Source organism: Ciona robusta, chromosome 11 (genome assembly GCF_009617815.1).
Source record: "Ciona robusta chromosome 11, ASM961781v2".
Classification (NCBI taxonomy): domain Eukaryota; kingdom Metazoa; phylum Chordata; class Ascidiacea; order Phlebobranchia; family Cionidae; genus Ciona; species Ciona robusta.
Genome location: NC_143245.1, coordinates 6,133,292 through 6,154,205, shown reverse-complemented (window position 1 = coordinate 6,154,205; position 20,914 = coordinate 6,133,292). Strand labels below are relative to the sequence as shown.

At 35.7% G+C, this 20,914-nt stretch overlaps 4 protein-coding genes across 4 annotated transcripts; 2 read left to right on the top strand and 2 right to left on the bottom strand.

Annotated features, from left to right (window-relative positions):
- The first annotated feature begins 156 nt into the window (after positions 1-156).
- On the top strand, positions 157-11,014 carry LOC149728777 (condensin-2 complex subunit G2-like). The gene is made up of 21 exons (XM_089888390.1): positions 157-540; positions 669-800; positions 1,191-1,305; positions 1,724-1,881; positions 2,090-2,209; positions 2,267-2,365; positions 2,730-2,896; positions 3,185-3,335; positions 3,646-4,224; positions 4,667-4,864; positions 5,337-5,620; positions 6,015-6,180; positions 6,318-6,518; positions 6,934-7,063; positions 7,546-7,649; positions 8,153-8,348; positions 8,665-8,768; positions 9,092-9,327; positions 9,873-10,090; positions 10,723-10,777; positions 10,857-11,014. Exons 1-21 carry the CDS (start codon positions 376-378, stop codon positions 10,864-10,866), a joined length of 3,588 nt encoding a protein of 1,195 aa, XP_089744516.1. The 5' UTR covers positions 157-375; the 3' UTR covers positions 10,867-11,014.
- Positions 11,015-11,152: 138 nt separating this feature from the next.
- Positions 11,153-17,086, top strand: LOC149728776 (alpha-tectorin-like). Its single transcript, XM_089888007.1, has 10 exons — positions 11,153-11,817; positions 12,044-12,164; positions 12,394-12,565; positions 13,478-13,644; positions 14,075-14,258; positions 14,477-14,547; positions 14,958-15,135; positions 15,359-15,469; positions 15,753-15,858; positions 16,701-17,086. Exons 1-10 carry the CDS (start codon positions 11,745-11,747, stop codon positions 16,904-16,906), a joined length of 1,389 nt encoding a protein of 462 aa, XP_089744133.1. The 5' UTR covers positions 11,153-11,744; the 3' UTR covers positions 16,907-17,086.
- LOC149728775 (DNA repair protein XRCC1-like) lies at positions 16,976-18,961 on the bottom strand. Its single transcript, XM_089888006.1, has one exon. It carries the CDS (start codon positions 18,959-18,961, stop codon positions 17,519-17,521), a length of 1,443 nt encoding a protein of 480 aa, XP_089744132.1. The 3' UTR covers positions 16,976-17,518.
- Positions 18,961-20,767, bottom strand: LOC149728774 (molecular chaperone MKKS-like). The gene has a single exon (XM_089888005.1). The coding sequence runs from the start codon at positions 20,633-20,635 to the stop codon at positions 19,166-19,168; it is 1,470 nt and encodes a 489-aa protein (XP_089744131.1). The 5' UTR covers positions 20,636-20,767; the 3' UTR covers positions 18,961-19,165.
- Between the last annotated feature and the right edge of the window lie 147 nt (positions 20,768-20,914).

Below are 20,914 nucleotides of genomic sequence, written 5' to 3'. Positions count from 1 at the left end.
CTAAGGCTAATCACGGGTCGAATCGGGTGTGCTCCTTGACAGAAATGTTTGATTGTTTTGTCACGTGACAAGACGCGGGAAATTTATCTTCGATAATCGAAGTTAAGTATATTATTTGCGTAAGAATTTGTTGCTTTTTCGTCGCCCATTAAGGATTTAAAGGAGTTCTGTTACGTGTTTTTGTTGTGAATTAGCATGGAGTACACGGTAAAGTTATGTTATTCAACTTTTGTTATTATATTGACGCGCAATACTGTAGCTGTTGTAACAACAATTTTAACATAAAATGGCTTGATGTTTAGAAATTGAAAACATTTGTGTGAGTTGTCTCATTAAGTTGTAAAGCGTAATTCTAGACAACGGTTTTTTGTTACCATGTCTTCAAACACTGAGGATTTATTCACATCAATAAAAGATGGCCGATCAGCGTTGCAAACTTACTTCAATAAATTGGGAGCAAACACGGAATATTTTTTCTTTGGTGGTCCGAATCGGAAAAAACTGAGGGATACCGTTCAAACTTTGTCTGAAACCTTACAGGTATGGTATTCATATAATAGGTTTCTATTTTTTTTATGGATGTATAATATGTATTCCTGCTGCTAGGCACACTAGAACTGTCCTTGCCCGGCCATTCGAGGGTTAATAAGTTACATTCATTCATTCAGGCTCAAAGTGAACACAACAACCAAACCATGTGGCAGAATCTGAATATAGTTTTCATTGAACTATTTAAACAAATGGAACAGTTACTTGTAGCTGGAGATGCTAATGAAAATGAGACGGATAAACAATTTTCAGTATGTTGATCTGTATTGCTTTAATCTATGGAATATGTATGCCAATGCGTAATTGCTAAAGACCTAACAGGAGGGACCCATGCCGTGCATGACATTTTTTAAACATGTGTTTTAGATACCAATATGAGAAGTTCCTACTGTTTGACAAATATAGACATTTTAACAATGTCACCCCGGATTTTAATGAAAATAATAAACCTACGTTGCTGCGCAACAATAATTGATAGAAACTGTTTGATTTTGGGGTAATTTCATGTTTTATCTTTAAAGTAAAAGGGTTTTTAAAGTTAAAATCTATTTCAGTAACCAACAACTGTGATCTTTTCATCCAGGTCACTTAGCCCTTGGTATATATATACAAAACAGACATAATAAATCCTTTTTTTGCAGTTGGAGGAAATCACAATTCTACTGAACAACATTTGTGCATTGTGCTTTGCTGCTACTGTTGGTGAAAACCCAGTTGTAAGCAACGAATTATTGGAAATTGTTCTTATTTTTCATGGTCAGTATTAAAACTTTGTTTTTCAACTTTATTAAAGTCTTAAATTGTTTCCTGCAGTTACAATTATTGGGGTTTTATTGTATGGTAAAATATCTAGGTATTTAGATGGTTTTCATTGTTCCTACTCTACTTTTATAACTTTAGTTTAAATATAACTTTAGTTTAAAATTATTAACAACTTATCAAATTTTCACTGTAAGTTCACTGGTGAGAGATAGGTCAGATACTCACATTCGGTATACAGTAATATGTAATAGTATCCTTTGCCTAACAACAACAATTGTACAAGGTATTAGTCCAGGCATTTACAGTTTTTTCTTGTCATCTTTAATATTATGCTTCAGCTTGCAAATTGCAATATCTTTCTTTAAGTCATAAAAGTTACAAAGCATTTATATCTAAATTTTTTGTATGCCAGGTTCATTACCAGTTTTGTCTGGGAATTCAACAATTTTGCCGAAAAATATTTGCAAGTTGTGTATTACTTGGTGGGTGAAAGATCTGCCTAAGAAAGAAGAACTTTGTCTCAATGTGTGGATTTATTTGCTCAGAACTATTTGTGATATTCCTTCAAAAGTTAGTGAATTTGTAAAGCTTTTCCTCTGTGATTGTCTTGTTTAAAAGATCACCATAGATAAGTTAAAAACCAATGTTTCAACTGCAATACATATCGCTTTAAATCCCCAAAAAGTACTTGGGTGACAATCGAAACGTTTGAAATACAGTAGTCCACTACTTTTTGTACCACCCTCTGAAATATTATTTACAGTTTACTTGTTTTTAGAAGCAAAACACCTACTGGTTAGCAGAGTTGTGTAAGATGCAAAAATCTGTTGATCTGTTCGATCTTTCGGGAAGTTTTATTCAATCAAGTGGTGATCAGCCAAATGTTGAAGATTTTCAAGTAAAAATTTTGTTAAAATTTTTCCGAACATAAATTTAATCTATTCTATGCTTTCAGGAATTAAGGCGATTGATATTAAAATGTTCTACACATCCCACTTTTTTGAAGCAAAGAAAAGGCCAAATGTTTCTTTCTTACATATTACTTCTAAATCAGGTACTCAACACAGCACACATTCTCTTCATTCTGTATCTTCAATATATATATATATATATGGATTTTTTTAGATATTTTTACGGAAACTTTTGGTATTTTTTAAACAAAATATGTATATAGATAAATAAATGTAACTTAATTGATTATAAGACAGGAATTCTGTTTCATCACCTCATGCCAGCTAATGCTGTTAGGTGTCTTGTCAGAGATCATTTACACCCACAATGGTAGCAGCAACAAGCCCTGAACCTATACCCTATGAGTTAGGGACATACATGCTAACCACTATGCTACAGCACCAAACCTATAAAATATATCTATAATACAATTCCAATCAGCTTTATTTTTTTACTTTCACATTAAGGATATTATGAAAGGCATACATGGAGCTATCATAGACAGCATATACTCCATGTTGGGCCATAGCAATGGTCACATGTACGGCAATCTTTATTATTTGACTTGGACCTTAGCTGACAAGGATCAGAAACTACATTTTGAAGAGATCTGCATACAAGATGTAATGTACAGGTACCTCACAGAGTAAAATTCTTTGAAATGGCATTAAAAGAGCAGACATATTGTTGCGGTAACTTGCGGAATTTGTTAAAAAAACTTTTTTTAAATTTTTTTGATTTTTTTTATCAAACAAATCAAAATGTGTGTATTAATAGAAATGCTTAAACTTTAATGCCACCTTTCAATCACATTTGAGCATCTCTATCCATATACAAAAGTTTTATTTATTAATGGTGTATCGTGTAGTATGCCACTAAAATGAAATGAAAAACAGGCCTAAATAACCATTTCTAATTCCAGGGCAGTATGTGCACCACGTAACAAAGTTTCTTCTCAATGTTTGTTCACATCTTTCCAAGTAATCCTTCAAGAAATTGTGAAGCAAAGAACCTTGCCATGCCCACACATGGTAGAGAGATTGTATAGTCCTATATTATGGAGATCACTAAAGGTGGGTGGGTTTGAAAGTTAAAAACATTGACACAAAATAGAGACAAGCATAATATTTTGTGGCAAAATTACCTTGGCAATAATGTACCACAGACACATGGCACGTTATGGGGACTGGATTTAGGCCACACTTGGCACTTACCCCCATTTTTCCAAATACAGTTTGAATTTTGGAGACTGTTATAGCATCAAAAATTGGTGTCAGGTTACCCACGTCTACAATTTATTCATCTGCCCGAAATTGTTTTACATTTTTGGCTAAGAGGTATGATCATTGATCACATATGTATCTTTAATGTTCATGTTTACAGGCCACAAACGCAATGGTACGAGCCAACGCAGCAAATCTTCTTTTTGATGCGTTTCCACTTCAATCGGATGGAGGAGCCGATAAACAGAATGAGCTCCTCCAGCGACTCTTCACGGCAATTGAGAGCCTTGTCTCCGACTCCCAACCTCAGATCCGGAGCTTGGCGATTATCGGATTCTGCCAAATCTTCACAAAACATTGGGATGTCATCCCTGCTCATGTAATCGCGATACAGACGAGGAATATTTGTACGAACCTCGCGTTTGACTCTAGCTCCCCAAAAGTCCGGCAATCGGTGATGGAGGGTCTTATCATCCTCCTTTCAAATCCCTTTAGCCATCGATTGCTCCAAAAACTTCTCCCTTCCCTTTCCAACTGCATCCACGACGCAAACGAAAAAGTTCGACTATTTTTCATGGACCTTCTTATTAATGTGAAGAAAACTGACCTCATTTCGTTTTGGGATGTGTGTCCGGTTAACAACATAATCGCGCAGTTAGATGTGGATAATCACACTATTACTAGCAGGATTGTAGATTTACTTGAAGGTTCTTTTCTCCCACCAGACCAAAACATCAAGGTAAATAAATATAACCAGACTTTTAGTGATTTAGATAAAAAAACACATTTAACAAGATTTATATAACAATTGACAAAAAAAATGAGCAAAATGGGTAACCTAAAAAATGTTGACAATGGGCATTTAAATTTATCTGTCTCGAAAGAACAAACAATAAAGTATATATATTAGTAGTAGTAGCACAAAGAGAAGAAAAATGTAACAAAAACACTGCTTTAAACAAGAGCCAAATACTTGTTATATCTACTGATTGAAGTGCTTAGAAACAAAATTAGGGTACAAGCCTGTATTGATGCTAACGAGGGTCACTTTCAACTTCATTTATAATTGACTAATTGTTAATCATATTTGACTGCTGGATTGTATAATGAAACATATCTGTTAATAAGTATGTAAGTACACAGTGACTTTCCGAACACATTGTATATTTTCTTTTTAACAGGTTTGGGTGAAGAGGTGCATCAACTTTTACTCAAGAAACCATAACGCAGCTCGCAAGTTCTATCTTTACGCTAAAGATAATCTGTCAATAATTGAAGCTGAAAAGTTCATACTGCAGTTGTGTGCGTCTGTGTTTTATTTCTTACAGAGTAGTTCTGATACATCAAGTGAACAATTGGAAGAAAATCAAAATCATGATGTTAGTTTTACTTTTATATCTTGCTTTTTTACCTTTTTTTAAAGTTCCCGCTTGCGTTGTATTGTTGAGGTCCATTCTATATATGACACGGACGAGGTCTCGCAATATTGCAAGCTATGGGTCCTAGGATTTAGGCCAGGATTGGCCAATTACCCCAAAATGTTACAATGCATTCACTTATTAAGTCTTGCTTGATTGCAGACGAAATGTCGGAAATACACTTTGTTTTTGTACCAGATAGACCCCTAAAAAAATTGGCGTAATCTTTGTCTTAGTAGTTTAATTTAGGCCAGATTTGGCTCATAACCCCAACTCCCAGTGAGCTTTATGTACGTCATAGTGACTGCTGGGTTTTGAGCACTGCCCAAGAACACAAACACTAATCAGTAGCTTATCGGTGTTCCTACCTTTCAAAAATTTGAATTTTTTTTCCAGGGCGTCTCCTAGTTTAAACCTGAGTATTTGTTTCCAGGAGTCCTCCCAGAACGTTTCTGAGAACTGTATTGATGGTTTGCTTGAAACCATCTTCATAATGTTGCAATACGTGACCTACCAAGTGCCTTCAATGACACAAAAAGTTGCACAAGATGCACAGAAAGAAACAACTGCTGAATCTCGGAACCTCGCAAAACTAATCATGACAAAATTGCCTGGACTGTTGCACAACTGTTTTAAGAAATTTCACGACAAGAGAAAATTGAATTCACTTTTTCAAATCTCAGCTTGCATGCATCCTTCTAGTATGCCAGTTCTAAGGTTGGTGTCTATGAGGTTTAGGGGGTATAGCATGGTGTAATGTAGTTTAAAAGTAGACACCTCGTGCCAGCAAACTTGCAGGTTTCCATAAATGTAACTTCGTGCCTTCGTGGGTGTTCGTTTTTTTTTGTATAGCTGAATTTTAGACAACCCGTTAGTCACCACTGGGTTGATGGGTTGAAGCAGTTGCTGTTAAGTGTCTTGCCAAAGGACACATACACCCACAACAGTCGCAGCGAATAGCCTTAAATCCATCGCCTCTGCATTCACACTAATTACTCTGGTTGCCAAATATTTGATATCACTCCTGTTTTAAAAATCATTTCACCCCTAATGCTACCCCTATGCTCTAAAATAAATTCCAACCTGTATTTAAGGTATATTTTTTCTCCAGCAAAAGCATCCTCCCAAAGCTCCGTGCTCTCCCCGATGACTCCCCCGATTATTACATCAAGATGCTGATCCAGTGTTTAGTGAAGTGGAACATGGGGCGGGAGGTGCTCGACCTTGTGCATGAGTGGTTTAATGCTTCAACGGATGCAACACAAACTACTTCAAAGGTATATTGAATGAACGAACAAACGAATGAAAGAATGATTGAATAAATGAACCAATAAACGAATGAATGAATGGAAGTTGTTGTATTCTGCTCTAATTTTTTTTTTTAATTTGTAAAAAAAAAACTTTTTTTGCACAGCCAAGGCGTTCAACTAGTTCAGCAAGAAAATACCAGAAAACTGTTGGATTTGCTGCAATTCAAAACGAGTGCAGAGTGAAACAAGCTGTTATCTATCTGAGGTTTTGTATGGAGAATGAGAGTATTTGGGAGAAACTGTTAAAGGACAAAAACTGCATCAAGATTATTTATTCAATTTCTGATTTTCTAAATTCCTGCTCGGTAAGTTTATTTTGTTAAACACTTATTTTTTTTTTATTGTTTCCTTTTTTGTTTTACTGGAGTGAGAGTTGGCGTTTAGAAAAAAATGTTTCACATTTATACTTGTATCAAAAGAAATTTTACTAATGTAGTAAAATTCCAGAATTTCATGTTTGTCAATGTTTTTTTAACTGATGCATTCTCATTTACACCCTAACAGTTGGTGTTCAGATGAAAAAAATGTTTTCCTGTTTAAGGGTTGCCACTGCTGCATTTTTTTTTTAAAAAAGGGGGCATTAAAAAGTATGACCCATGCCTACAGTTTAAAACATAAGCACTCTTTATGCCTGTGGTTGCAATAGGGAAGAGATTTTGCCCCTTCAAAAAATTCAAGTCTTTCACTCCTGTTTTTTTAACAACCTAATCATACTTACAGGTTGAACTAATATTACGCTTTCAAAACAAACCACCCACGTTAACAAAATGGGACGACAAGATGTTAATTTCAGCTCTTGAGCTTCAAACTACACTGCTTGGTCACGTGTATTTCATTCACAACAAACCAGGTTTTTAAATTTAAAACTTTTTTTAATAGTTGTAATAACTTTTTTTTAGTAATTGTTATAACTAATGTAGCGTAGGTTTTCTTTTTTGAACATTTTATATTGAAAAATTAGTTGTCCCAGTGGACATTTCTCCAACCCAGTAGTCGTTAATGGATTGCAGCACCCTGGGTGTGGTGTTGTGGTATTAAGCCAACTATGATCTAAATCGGTCCCAAGGCATCACACACTAGAATCTTACCCACATAGAATAGAAGCCTCAAAACATAACATTTCATTTAACAATGTAACTCTATCTGCCGCTTACACAATCCTAAATTAGGTACCAGTAAAGTTTTAAACAAAGTTATTTGATTTGTTATTTTATGTATACAAACAAAACATTTTTCTATAATTTGAGTAATGGGCCAAATCCTTGGTGCTCAAGGACCTCACCCAGACAGAACAAAAAAAGGCAATTTCCTAAAAATATTTTTATCATACAGATGAGCCAGTCACACAACATGACCCAACCACCATTGTAAAGTTTGTGAATCAAATATCTGAAGGTTTATTCCAAACTGTACAAGGTGTTTCTCATAGTAGCCAGGTACAGTAGCCAAATGTTATTTTTGTTCAATATAATGTCAGGTTTTTTTGGACTTGTAATATGCCTTGCAGCAACAGCATACACAATGCTTTACATGCCTTGGTTGGAAAAAACAACCTGGCGCCATGGCATAGTCTTTTACGTGTGTAGTGTAGAGGATGTGTGTTCAAGGGTTGACGCTGCTATTATTGTGGGCATATGTGTTTTTATACAATACAAGACACTTAACGGCATACCCTGATAAAAGCTACCTGAATAGGATGTTAAAAAATCTGTCATTTAAGATCACAATTAAACACTTACCAGAAAATCTTCTTCTGTCTAATGCACCACATTTTATTCCAAATACTTTTTTTTAATTGTGTTAGATATCAAGTAAATTATTGCACACTTTTTTTAAATAGTGAATAACGTAACAGAATATCTCTTTCACCCCAAATGCATTATTTTTTAAATTTAAAATTATATTAGATTGCTTATAAATTAACCATTTTTTTTAATAGTTGGAAAACCTTAGCACTTCAATGCTCTCTGCTACACACAGCGCAAGCACAGAAGCTGGGAGTAACTTTTTACGAAGACTTTCCCTCTGCAAAAAGTCTTTGTCTGTAATTTTCCCACAACTGGCTTGGTTTCTTAAATCCGGTATTCAAGTTGCTGAAACCAGTTTAGATTTTTTGACGAAATTTTTCAGCGCAGGTAATTTGATAAAAAGATAGTTATTTTTTGTATGTAAAGTCTCGCTGTGGCTTAGTTGTTAGTAGCTTACATCGTAACCAAAAGATACCGGGTTCAATGCTCAATACTGGTAGGAATATGTGTCTTTAGACAAAACACTTGGGACATTGCTCCAACCCAGTGGTCACTAAATGTGTTATACCCTGGGTGTTACATTCTAATGGGCCAACTCTGGTCTAAATCTCAGGACCCATGGCTTGCCACACTGTAGGACCTCACCCATGGAATAAAATTTTATATTTAGTTAATTACATGTTTTAAACTTTTTTTTAATGGATTACAGATATTTCAGGTACAGAATACTTGGGTGACATTACATCACTGTTGTGTGAAATACATGAACATATGTTGCTGTCTGATTGGTCAGCTGATGAAAAAGAGGTAAGTTCAATTTAAATAAGAGTTAACACACACCTAATGTTGTTTATTCTTGTAATTTAATCATAAAAATAATTGATATAAAAGCGTAATCATATAAAACGAATGTTTGTTTTATTTTTCTAGTAGATAAAGAGTTTATTTGCAGGTATTTTTTCAGTTCTATTTTTACCGCAAATTAATTTCACAGCTTTGAATTTACTGGAAAAGGCTGTTTTAAATGGAAAAAATTGGAATTATATATATTTAGCTTAGTAAGAACTATTTTTACTTCCATTATATAATTTCACTTCAGTTCCACTTAAATTTTTACCATCTGTACCCAGGGTGTGAGATCCAATTTCTTCCAATGCTTAAGCAATACACTTCTATCCATGGTAACATACAACCGACAAAACGTGGATGGGTTTTTGGAAACGTTTAGGCTTTCAGTACGCACACCACTTCGAAAAATTGTCCAGCAGCATTTTTCGCTCAGTGATTCCGAAACTAAGCTCTCTTACCCTGACCTTGCTAGATGTGTATGTTCAGTCATCATTGCAAATATTTTGGCAAGCTTAAAGTGAGTTTGTGGTTAGTGGTTAGTGGGTTTTCTAAATTATCAGCCACGCAAGAATAAGAAGTTTATTTATTCATTCATTTATAAGGATAAAAGTATATTGAATAAATGGATGAATGAATGTAACTTGCTTTATCCTTGGGTGCATGGGAAAACCACATTCGTTATAACATAGATGTTATGTTTCATACACCTCATGTCCGCTTACAAGTTACCATGCAATCATGCATGTAACTTTGTAGATGATTGTTTTTTCAGTGTGTGTGATGACAATTTAGACAACCCATTAGTGACCACTGGGTTGGAACAACTCCATTAAGTGTTTTGACCAAGGACGCATACCCCCACAATGGTAGCAGCGACGAGCCTTGAACCCAAGCGTATCTTAACACAATCAAAACTTACTTTACAACCAATATAGCTTTTATCCATTTTACAGCCGTTTTTGTACCATATGAATGCGCCTTAGTAAAACCATTTCGACACTCCCGACAGTGAGCATGGCTCATGAGGTCTATCAACGCAGCTTTTAAACACTTTTTCTGCAGGTCCTCACCCGACGCATTCAACGAGATCAACAAAATATCCGATTTGCCAACTCTTAGTGCCCAGCTTGTACCTTTACTATGTGCTACATCACTCGAATGTGAATATGTCACTGGCTTGTTGCTTCACATGTTCAATGAAGCTATGAGTGATAATGAAACACCTTACAAAACCAATTTACAGAAGACTTATTTTCAACTGCTTACTGTTTTAAGCAAAGGTAAAGAATGAAATATGAATAAATGGATGTAACTTTATTCTTGCGTGGCCGGAAAACGGCAGTTGATGTACTGTTTCATACACCTTGTGCCGGCTTACGAGCTACCATGTAACTTTGTGGGTGATGTTAGATTGTTAGGTATTTTGTTGTGTGTATTATTACACTTATGTTAGGAGTTAATGGAACTTGTTTATATTTGCGTGGCAGGGAACTTCAGGAGTTATAACATAAGTGTTAATTTTATGATTCATATATACACCTAGGGCCTGCTTACAAGTTACCGTGTATGTAACTTTGTCTGTAATTTTTTTTGGACCTATGTAACTTTAAGTGTATTTTTTCAAACATATGTAACTTGTGTTTTTTTTTTGTTTTTGAATGTTTGGCTGACAACTTAAACAACCCATGAATGGACCATTGGGTTAAAGCATTTGTTGTTAAGTGGCTTTCCCAGAAAAACATATGCCCACAATTATAACAATCTTCTAAATTCGGCAATAAAATTGTCCACCCTAAAAAATCTTCTAAATTCGGCAAGAAAATTGTCCACCCTAAAAGTATGAAAACCATCTTACCTTAACCAACCATATATCCTAATAATACCTCAAACTAATGTGATACTTCTGCTACAGATAGCAAAAATCGATCTGCTGCTTCATCAGTTCTGTCACAGTTCCCAGATCCCAGGTAAGATCACTGTGTGTTGCAGCATGTTTGTTGTTTGCGAGCACTGCGGGTATTTAACTGTTTCAAATTTTTTCCACAGGGAAAAATGAAATCATTGCTATCTAATGGGTTGTTCTTTTGTACACTGCCTTTTGATATGTTTTTCACACTATTTGTCTAATATAGTTTAAAATGATGTTACACTTCGTGTAAATAAAAACGATGCCAGTCGCTTAAAATTAAACACACACAGTGCAACCTATGTTCGTCTATTCGGTCGCCGCTGCGAACGCTCTCCGAAACAAAAATCGGTATAGCGTTAAAAATCTTTTAGCGGCTCATCTGGTATAAAAAGTAGTTTACGTTTCGACTGCTATCTGTCAAGACTTTATTGGGGAATGGTTATAATGTATTTTAAAACCGTGTATAAGTTAATTTTTGCCAAATGCACCAAACGGCTCCTGTGTAAAAAATACGGATGTAATGACTCGCCGTTTTGCGATTATGTCAATCATTTTTTTATAGCACTGTCGGGTAAGATGGATACCGTTGGCACATAATATCCCATATTTCCCAATCAAATTTTGGGAAATAAAACGCTTTTGGAGTCGCGAGAATACGGTAATATAATTCTGTAAATATTCTTTGTATACTGCCAAATAAGAAGAATTGAAAACATACACCCTAACCTGGTATATGTTCATAACTGTTTGTCACCGAATTATATGACATAATAAACAACAAAACATAACTATTCAGTTTTATAATAGTATACGAAAATATCATAAATACCCTCTCGCTGTGTCATTTTGTTTATATACGAAGTAGGCCGGAGATTTATGAGAACGGAAGCTGAAATCTCGCTCTACAAAAGTTAGTGTACATTGTACAGGAAACTATATACTCGTGAAAAATATAACTGAAAAGTGTTGTATTTTATAGGCCAGATAACTGTAATTTAGTAGTGTTAGTAGTTGTCTATTACATAATGAAAGGCGCTGGTTTCGTCCAATTATTGGGCGTTGTAGCGACTGGAATATTGGTATTCTACTGCCAAACAGGTTAGTAAAATCTTTAGCAGTTTTTTTAACTAAAGATAGAGGTACAAATTTAAGGCGTTTTATGTCCATTTGAAAATATACGTATACACTACTGTCATTTATAGTAAAATGTCATTTTATTGTACAGCGTCCGCCTAGTTTTCAAATTTTCAATATAGTTTTATGTCTATTGAATATTTTCATACACTACTGTTTTTTGTATTCAAATTGCAATTTTTTCGTGCAGCGTCCGCCCAGGCGCAAAATTGCAGTACGTTTCCAGCGGCTCCGAATGCGAATGACTCCGTAGCAAACGCCGCGTATTTGGACCTGAATGTTACATGCGGGGAAAACAATATTTTTGTCCGGTGAGTAGAATACAAAATGCAGTTATCGTCTAAACTTGTATATATATATAACGTTTAAATAGAATGTGAGGTGCATAGGGAATAGTACTGATACATCACTATTTTGAACAGTGGGACTCTACCTGGTAGACCATTGTTTAAAACACGATCCGGATATTTGGATATGATGTGCTAGGTGTCCCATCCTACCCCACAAAACTAACCATATTAATTCGACACACAATTTCAGGCTAAGTCGTTGTGCTATTCTCGGACTCGGATATTCTGGTAACGTGTCTCTCTTCAATTCGACGAATCAGAAAATCAACCATACTGAATGTATTCCTATCGTATCAGCGGATAAAAGATTCATCAGTTTCAACTTCAGTTCTTCGTTTGGGACATGTGCAAGCAATATTACGGTAAGTCCTTGAATGAAACAGTAACGCTTTTTAACTGACACTAATTCCCTCACTTCCAATTCGTATCGTGTTTTAACAACTGTTGATTTCCTTCTCTTCGGGATTTAAATAACATGATCTTCGCTATCGTTTTCGAAGATTTAAATACGAATTATGTTGTGTTTGTTACGCAAATATCTTAAACGGAGGCAACTCGATTGGTATAGTCATAGTATATAAACTATAGAAATACGTTGTCATCTATAACGCAGACTAGATTGGTTAAAATAGCAATGGCTACGTACCAGTCTACAAGGGTGGGGTAAGATGGGACATCTTTAGCTCGTAAAATACAAATATCCTACCAAAGGTCTATTGAAGTCGTGAGGATATGGTTTTATAATTCTTTGAATGTTCTTTGTTTATTACTTATTTAGACGAGAAGATAAAATAAAAATGTGTCCCAACTTCCCCCGCCTACTATAATGAAAATAAGCTCACGCTAGCGTTTAAATCCACCCCACAATACTTTAATTACGTTTACCGTGGATTATTTGTTACCTCCTGGGTTGTCCAATTACCCTAGTAGCTTTCCAATACGCAGATTAAAAAATTAGGGCAGATATAATCATTTTGTATTGATTAGTTCCATAGGAAATTATAAACGAATTCAAATCGCCTTGCCTGTTGGCAAAATGAAAATATATCCAATGTATTTTTATATGCGATTACCACGGCATCTATAGTAGGCTGTTGGAATTACTAAATATAATACTGTTGGGTATAACGTAAGACGTAAAATAACAATTTCCTAATAGTGTTTTCAACGCCTAAAAATATTTCTGCATTTTTTTTCTTTACAATTAAATAGTGCGATAAAAATATAAAAACGTGTACCATCTTACCCCAACCTACTATATTCCTATTCCGCAGGTTACACCCAACAATATAATATACGTCTACAAACTAAGGAATGCCGAATTCTCTATTGGGGCAAGTGCGGTGATTATTCGTCAGATCGAATTCCTGAGTCAATTTTCATGCTCGTATCAAAGTCGTTATGATATTTCTCTCGAATCTGGCCTGGCCACATCACGAAAGTAAGTTCTATTTTGTGTATTTGTCAATGCTGTGTATGGTTTACGGTTATGTCGTTTTAAAAACGGCCTCGCAACAAAACTTAGTTTTTTGTCTGTTTCGAAGGACAGAATAAATTTCACTGGATTAGCCTTGCGTGGCAGGAAAACCTAAATGGTTTTAACACGGGTGCATTATTTTATAACACGTTTTCGTTGTTTTTTTGGATGACTGACAATTTGGAAGACCTATAAAGGGCCAACTGAGTTTAAGCAATTGCCGTTAAGTATCTTGCCCAAGAACACATCTACAATTGTAACCGAATTATCAAGTATGATTATATAAACAACATACTATTTCCTATGATATTTATATGATAGATATTCTGGATTATAAAACGTCCCCGACTGGTGAAAAATGTTACCAGATATATAAAACGATTCTTTGCTCCAGGGCAATTAACATTACAGCTGGCAAAGTATCTGGAACTTTCTCGCAAATACTTGTGATGTACAACGATTCCACGTTCCTACACGCACTTACTGATAACCAAACCAAGTCACTTACATTTGTGGTACCGCAATACATCTACTTCGCTGTGGTGTCTAATGCTGATCCGTCGCAGTATGTTATGCAGGTAAAAAGGAATTATTTGTGTGCAACTTATATATCGTACTGTGGGGTAAGATGGGAAACCTTTAGTACATAATATCCAAATATCCTGATCGTGTTTTTTATGTATGGGAGACGAATTTCTTGTGTATTCTGCTTTAATTTCTGTATATCCACCAGTGTCTTTACTAATATAATAATATTTTTATAAATTTTGTTTTAATACTGTTAATTTTCATACAGGCATCCGACTGTTGGGTGACAGAGACAAATGATGCCGCATCGGCGACTAAGTACACACTGATCAGCGGCGGGTAAAAAATCTTGCATTTGTAGATTATTTTTCTAAATTATCAAAAAATAGCAAAGTGCGAGAACGTGTTTGTGTCAGATTTAGGGTGTTTCATGCATGATTTCAACTGTACAATTTATTTTTTAACTTTTAGAGTTGTAAAAATGGTAATTTAAAAGCCATATATATTACTGTGAAGTAGGATTGTTACAAAGTTAGCACATAATATCAATTTTCCTTAATTTTTTTGGAGGGTATATAATTTTAAACAAATTCTATATGTATATCACCAAATGGGACGATAAAAGGTAATGAAAACAAGGCCCATTTTACCCCAACCCTACTGTGCGCATAATTTTTTTAGGCCAATTAGTGCCTGGTTGGCCTAAATAACTTTTGTCCCGAATTTAACATTTATTTAATCTTACACAGGTGCCCAATAATAGATTCAATATACAAGGATGCGAACGTCGTATTCATGAACTACAAGTCCGTAAAGGTTCAAGTAGGTTTCCGATCTTTTGTATGGAGCAGTGGTGGTACAAGTTTGTTTCTGCACTGCACAATAAACATGTGCGATCTTCGGCTAAGCAACAACTGTACATCGGCGGTAAGAATTTAATCATATTTTTATAATTGTAGGGGCGTTGTTACTCGTAAGAGGCAGGATATAGGTGTAAGAAACAGCAGAACACTCGTGTTAAAACGTCTGTCGTTGCCCGCCACACGGGGATAAAGAAGTTTCATTCATTAGAAATGTTATGAAGAACTATACATGTACTTTTTACTTTTTCGCATTTTTTTCATAATCTTACTTTATACAAAACGTACAGCCAACTTGTCCTGCTGCAAGACGACGTAGATCTTCGCTGATGGAAAAACCGGATGCACTCTTGTCATACGGACCAATTCACGTGCAAAGGCAACCTACCGCATGTGACCACGTAAGTAACTACGACATTTTCTGGTGAAATTTTAATTTATCACAAAGACTATTTAAAATACAAAAAAGTGCTGTTTGAAATTATTAAAAATCGATTAGACCACTATATCTTACTGCTGCCGAAGATACAAGCTGTCCGACGCCGTGAAATAAATATTTATTTATTCCCTGTTTAAAGCAACGTTTTTTGGGCAAATTTATGATTAAAATCAGACACTTTTAATGATGAGTTTACCCAAAGAAATTATAACCGTTAAAAATAATGTTGTTGTTTTTGTACTCAGAGCAACGGTGGATGTTCACATCACTGCACTGCCCTTAGAAATGGCAGGGTTGAATGTTCATGTCCTCTTAATTACGTAATCAATGCTGATGGACTGACCTGTCGAGGTAAGAATTTGACATTCTTTTAGTCCAATTGTATGATTGTAACTTGCTGTATTATCGCGTGGCTGGAATATAGACAGTCGTTATACCACGGATGTTGTATCATAGACCTCGTGCCAGTTTGCGAGTTACCGGCTGCCTTGCTCTTTTGGTAGACTAGGGGTAACGTGATGCTTGTAGCTAAGTGTGTATTACCGAACATATTTATGTATAATGTGCGTAAGGCTCTAGGTTTACTAGTGAGCCGGCAAAAACACATAATACAGAAGCCATTGTGTACTTAGGAAAGACGTTGAATGGCGCTACAAACTATTGCCTAGTTTCACATGTGTTAAACTCGTAAGCACTAAAGAAAAAAACACCCGTATTATAACAACGAATGTTGTTTCCGGCCGCACTAAGATGAAAAATTACATTCATTTTTTTAACGTTGCTTTGATATATATAGTAGGGTAGGAAGAAATGGGACACATTTTATTCTATTGTCCCATTTCACGTGGTAGTAAATAAAGAATATTAGAATTTTAAAACCGCATCCCTACAACTCCCACGGACCGTTGTTAATTGTTTAAAACACGACCAGAATTTTTTGATATTATGTGCTAAATATGTCCCGTCTTTCCCTATCCTACTATATATAGTGGGGTAGGGGAAGATGGGACACCTTTAACTCATAATATCCAAATAGCCTGATCGTGTTTTAAACAATTAACAAGGGTCTGTGAAAGTCGTGAAGATACGGTTTAATAATTCATTGAATGTCATTTGTTTACTACCAAATAAAAAGAGAAAACTAAACATAAAGGTGTCCCATCTTCCCTCACCCTACTATAAATATATTTCAGATTTGATGCTCGACCCGTTCTTTGGTCCTCTTAACAGAGAAGATACACCGTATGATTCTGAAAGTAAATTAAGATTGAGTGAAATCCATTTACACGTCATCTTTGTTGTTTTCTTGATCAGTGTAGCTTTCATCGTGGCAATTATTGCTGTTGTATACGCCAACAAGGAAAAGAAAAAACGCGTAAGATTTGCACCAACTGTGTAAAACTACTGGTTTGTGTATTTTAACAAAAGACAGTGCGTTTTATCTTCACAATTTACTAAAAACTGACCATTAGGATTTCTGTGACTTTTATTTTTTGGTAACTAGAAGCGAAGTAAAAATTACGCTGTACGTATTTATATCTGATATGTTATTAATTTAATACACGGAATTTCGATGGAATGGGCTATAATTTGTTTGTTTTATCCCCAAAATAACGGCTTTAAAAGCAATATAGCAGAGTGGGAGAAGATGGAAAATCTTTTCATTCTACTTCCTCGTCCAATTTAGTAGTAAACAAAGAACATTCAAAGAATTATAAAACTGTATTCTAGCGACTCCCATAGACCCTTGTTAATTGTTTAAAACACGATCCGGATACTTCGATGTTACATGCTAAAGGTGTCCCATTTTCCCCCTTTTATATGAAAAATAAGTCCATCATTCAAGTCTTAAACGCCCAAGTTCTACAGTGATATATTTAAACTGCTTTGGTGTTCAAACCGGTGACTAATTAGGCCATAAACCAACGCAGGAGGTTTACGTTTTACAATTAAATTTGCTTTACCGTCACTTTTGCGCCAGTAACAGCAGTTACAACACAATTGCTACAAATTATGAGCGCGGAACTGCGTATGCTGCACAGGGCAATAAACTGGCAGATTTACTGCATTTAAAAACCCACTCCGGGCGCACGAATTGTAGAGAAGGGTTTGACTTTAGCCGCTTTTTTAACTCTGTGTTCCAACCTCCTTGTGTTACAACATGAGTGACATCGTTATCTTCAATAGAATCGTGCACATTGCCGCCGAACACTGTAACATGACGTCGTAACATGCGTTCTACTGCCGCAGAAAACTCGCCGACCAGGCAAAATCCAAGGCTGTCGAAATAGTTGGGCAAACTTTTAACATTTTCTACATTACCACCGTTAGTTGCACTGTCTTTTTCTTTTTTGTCACTTTTTAAAAATCCGTCTATCTCGGCGTCAGTGTCTTCACTGTCTTCAGCGTCTGTTGATTCATCGTACACATTGTTCGCCTTTTGCTTCGGTGAATTTGATTGTTCTTTGTCCTCGTCGTCGCTGGCAACTGGCGCCAAGCTGTAACTTTTCCAGTTCATTAACTTTTTATTACTCCAACAATCCATGATCCATGTATGCTTGACCACCTTACCACCGCATTTAATGACCTTTGTGTATTTAGGTGTGTTTGGAAATGCGCAAATCAAGTGGGTGCAATCAGCAGTCCAATCTTTTCTGTACTGTGCCCCCATTTTCATTGCTGTATCACGGATATTTCCCCTTTCAGGGTTCTGGTATCCACTTAGAGCAATTACAACATCTTTTAGTAATTTATCCATTTTTAAGTCAGAACCAGGATCCAAAGTTTGCTTTTTCTTCGGAGTTCCTTCATTCCTCCTTTGCTCTGCAGACCTCTTCAGACCAGCAAGTTTCTTACTTATAGAAGCTGTATCATTTGGCGGCTCTTTCTTTATTACAGTTTCCTGAATTTTAGCTTTACTTGTACTTGGGGGTGCCACTTTCTTCTTCTGTGGGGTAATCTCTACTTTTACGTTTTTTTCTTGCGTTTCTTGTTTTAAAACCTCAGGTTTCTCCTCATCAGTGTTAAACCGTACAAACGAAAGTCCATACATTGTATTTTTATTAAACGGTTGGGTGCACACCACTTTTACTTGATCCCAAATCTGTTCTGCAGCCGAGGACACAAGTTTTTCCCTACTAAACATCCGAACACGATTTGCTCCATCCCCCGTTCTGCTCTCTAGTGGTGACATTAAGGAAGATGCTAAAAGAAGAACTTCATATTTTTCCTCCCCTCCAGACCTGCATACCAAAACCTCCACGAATGCCGACCCATCATTCCCAATGTCAATTGAGGAGATTTTTGTCGCTTTTTTAAACTGGAAAACAACAAAACTTTGTTTTTCGCCAGGTTTGGCACACTTCCATTTCCCACTTTTTAGCAGGTTCTCGACTTTATGTTCTTTATGTTCACTGCTGAATGAAACAACATGCTCTAATTTAATCTGTGGCATTCTGTGCAAAAAAAGATATCTTAGTATGTGGAACAACAACTTGCATATGGAAAAAGGTATTTATGCATTTCAGATTAAATAATACAACTTACAGAATCAGAGCATGACGAATATGAATGAATAAGGTTGCAGAATTATGTATCATATAAGCACAACATACAGTGAACTAGTAATGTTAGCAAATTTTAAAGAAATTAAAAATGATTAATCCGTTATATGAAACTGTATACCTAGTACCATGCAAGCAGTTTGCACAGCCACCATTATAGCGTTATATTTTGAGGTATAACAGTCCTGAATTACAGGGCAATTATTTGGACTGTCATGCAGCATATGACCAATATGGTCAAAAACAGAACAAAAATTTTCTAAACAAATCAGGAATTGACTTTTCGTGCATGGAATATCGGTGTGGGTGTTTTGGTTTGAATAAATTCTGCGTAAATTTCTTGCTATTTCAATTTCCAATTTTCCGCCACCAGGTAAAACCTTTTGGCTGTTTACTGTTTGCCAGAATGTATGTAACGCAGCAGTGCATATATGTCGAACATCAGGCTCAATTGCTGGATTTGAATAAAATACTATAATAGAACACATAGGAATTGAAGAATTTGTTAAAAGAATGTACGATTTCCCATTAAAAGTAATTTCTCTTATATCATCAATGGTACCAATACAATGAATTGGTTCTTCACAAAAATACTCAATTATCTTACACTTTGTAATGTCCTTTACCAAATCAATTGCATCACGACCTATCCGGTCTATCACAGTGACACTTTGTTCAGAAAGGAACTTTTTTATCTCGTCTGAAACGATTCTTTGGCTAAATAGAATTGAAATTTTACAGCCCACAATTTTTTGCATGAACTTTTTAGTTTCATTTTCAGAGAATTTGTTCACTTCAGATTTGGTTGAGTTTTTGAACATTTCAGTTTGTGAGTCAGCAATTTGTGTCAGGTTTATTACCATGACTCGGCGATTTTGTTTCATAGAAACGGCAGCACAAATATCATGTAAATCACTTGCTGTATAATGACATAGCTCGAGTATAACTCCATCAAACACTTGTGGGTTTTGTTTTAGTGTGCTTTGTTGATAAGTGATTGCTGGTAATGGGTTACTTGGTCTCCAGCCTTTACAGGGCATTTGTTTTATGCAGGCCTTTAAAATCTGCACTGACCAGGTCTCCACCTCATTTACAGTAAGTTTTAGAGCTGGCTTGGTCCGAATTACCCCATTTAACAGCTTTGTAAATGATTTTAATGAACTGACGTCAAAACTGAGATCCGAGCTGGAAATAAAGTCTGAAATTTCGCACAAAAATTTTTCGTAGCACTGGGTTACCACGGACGCTGGTACGTCCGTTGTTAAACCGCTATGAAGTAACGACAGGCATGTAAAACTACAAAACAAACCAAAATCTTTGTAGTTTTTCAAGTGCTCTTTGATGCTTGTAAACAGTAGTTTTATTACGGGATCGTCTTCGTATAGATTTACCACAGAACGTAAGAACAAAGTTGAAGACGATCCATAACTTTGTTCTCCACTCTGTTCAGCGAATAATTTCAGTTTCCCACTTGGTCCATAGCTTGTTTCGAACGTGCGTTTCAGCTCCAATAACTTACTTTTCAAACTGTCATCCCGCAAAGGTAAGATTTTCAATCTGTTCATTTACTTTACATGCACGCGTTCGCACACGTTTCTTTTCAAACGTATAGTTTAAGCGAATTCACCTGTCGACTTATTCAATCAAAACAAACACCCTTTAATCAATTGGTGCTACTTCTAATGAACAAAAGTTAAAAACGACTAGCTAAGATTTTTAGATAAAACGCAACGAAACAAGGCAATATTTTTACAACATCAAAAATATAACCCCCTGTGTTTACAAAATTAAACTGTTTAGGGCGCCACCACGCGGAAGTAGTGATTGATTTGTATTTTCTTGTT

Bases quoted from the DNA above. Each gene is read 5' to 3' on its own strand.
- LOC149728774 (XM_089888005.1), bottom strand. From the start codon at position 20,635: ATGAACAGATTGAAAATCTTACCTTTGCGGGATGACAGTTTGAAAAGT.
- LOC149728777 (XM_089888390.1), top strand. From the start codon at position 376: ATGTCTTCAAACACTGAGGATTTATTCACATCAATAAAAGATGGCCGA. The intron at 2,210-2,266 runs GTAAAAATTTTG...CTATGCTTTCAG, and splicing joins CAAATGTTGAAGATTTTCAA to GAATTAAGGCGATTGATATT. The intron at 3,336-3,645 runs GTGGGTGGGTTT...TCATGTTTACAG, and splicing joins TATTATGGAGATCACTAAAG to GCCACAAACGCAATGGTACG.
- LOC149728775 (XM_089888006.1), bottom strand. From the start codon at position 18,961: ATGCCACAGATTAAATTAGAGCATGTTGTTTCATTCAGCAGTGAACAT.
- LOC149728776 (XM_089888007.1), top strand. From the start codon at position 11,745: ATGAAAGGCGCTGGTTTCGTCCAATTATTGGGCGTTGTAGCGACTGGA. The intron at 12,566-13,477 runs GTAAGTCCTTGA...CCTATTCCGCAG, and splicing joins CATGTGCAAGCAATATTACG to GTTACACCCAACAATATAAT. The intron at 15,470-15,752 runs GTAAGTAACTAC...TTTTGTACTCAG, and splicing joins AACCTACCGCATGTGACCAC to AGCAACGGTGGATGTTCACA.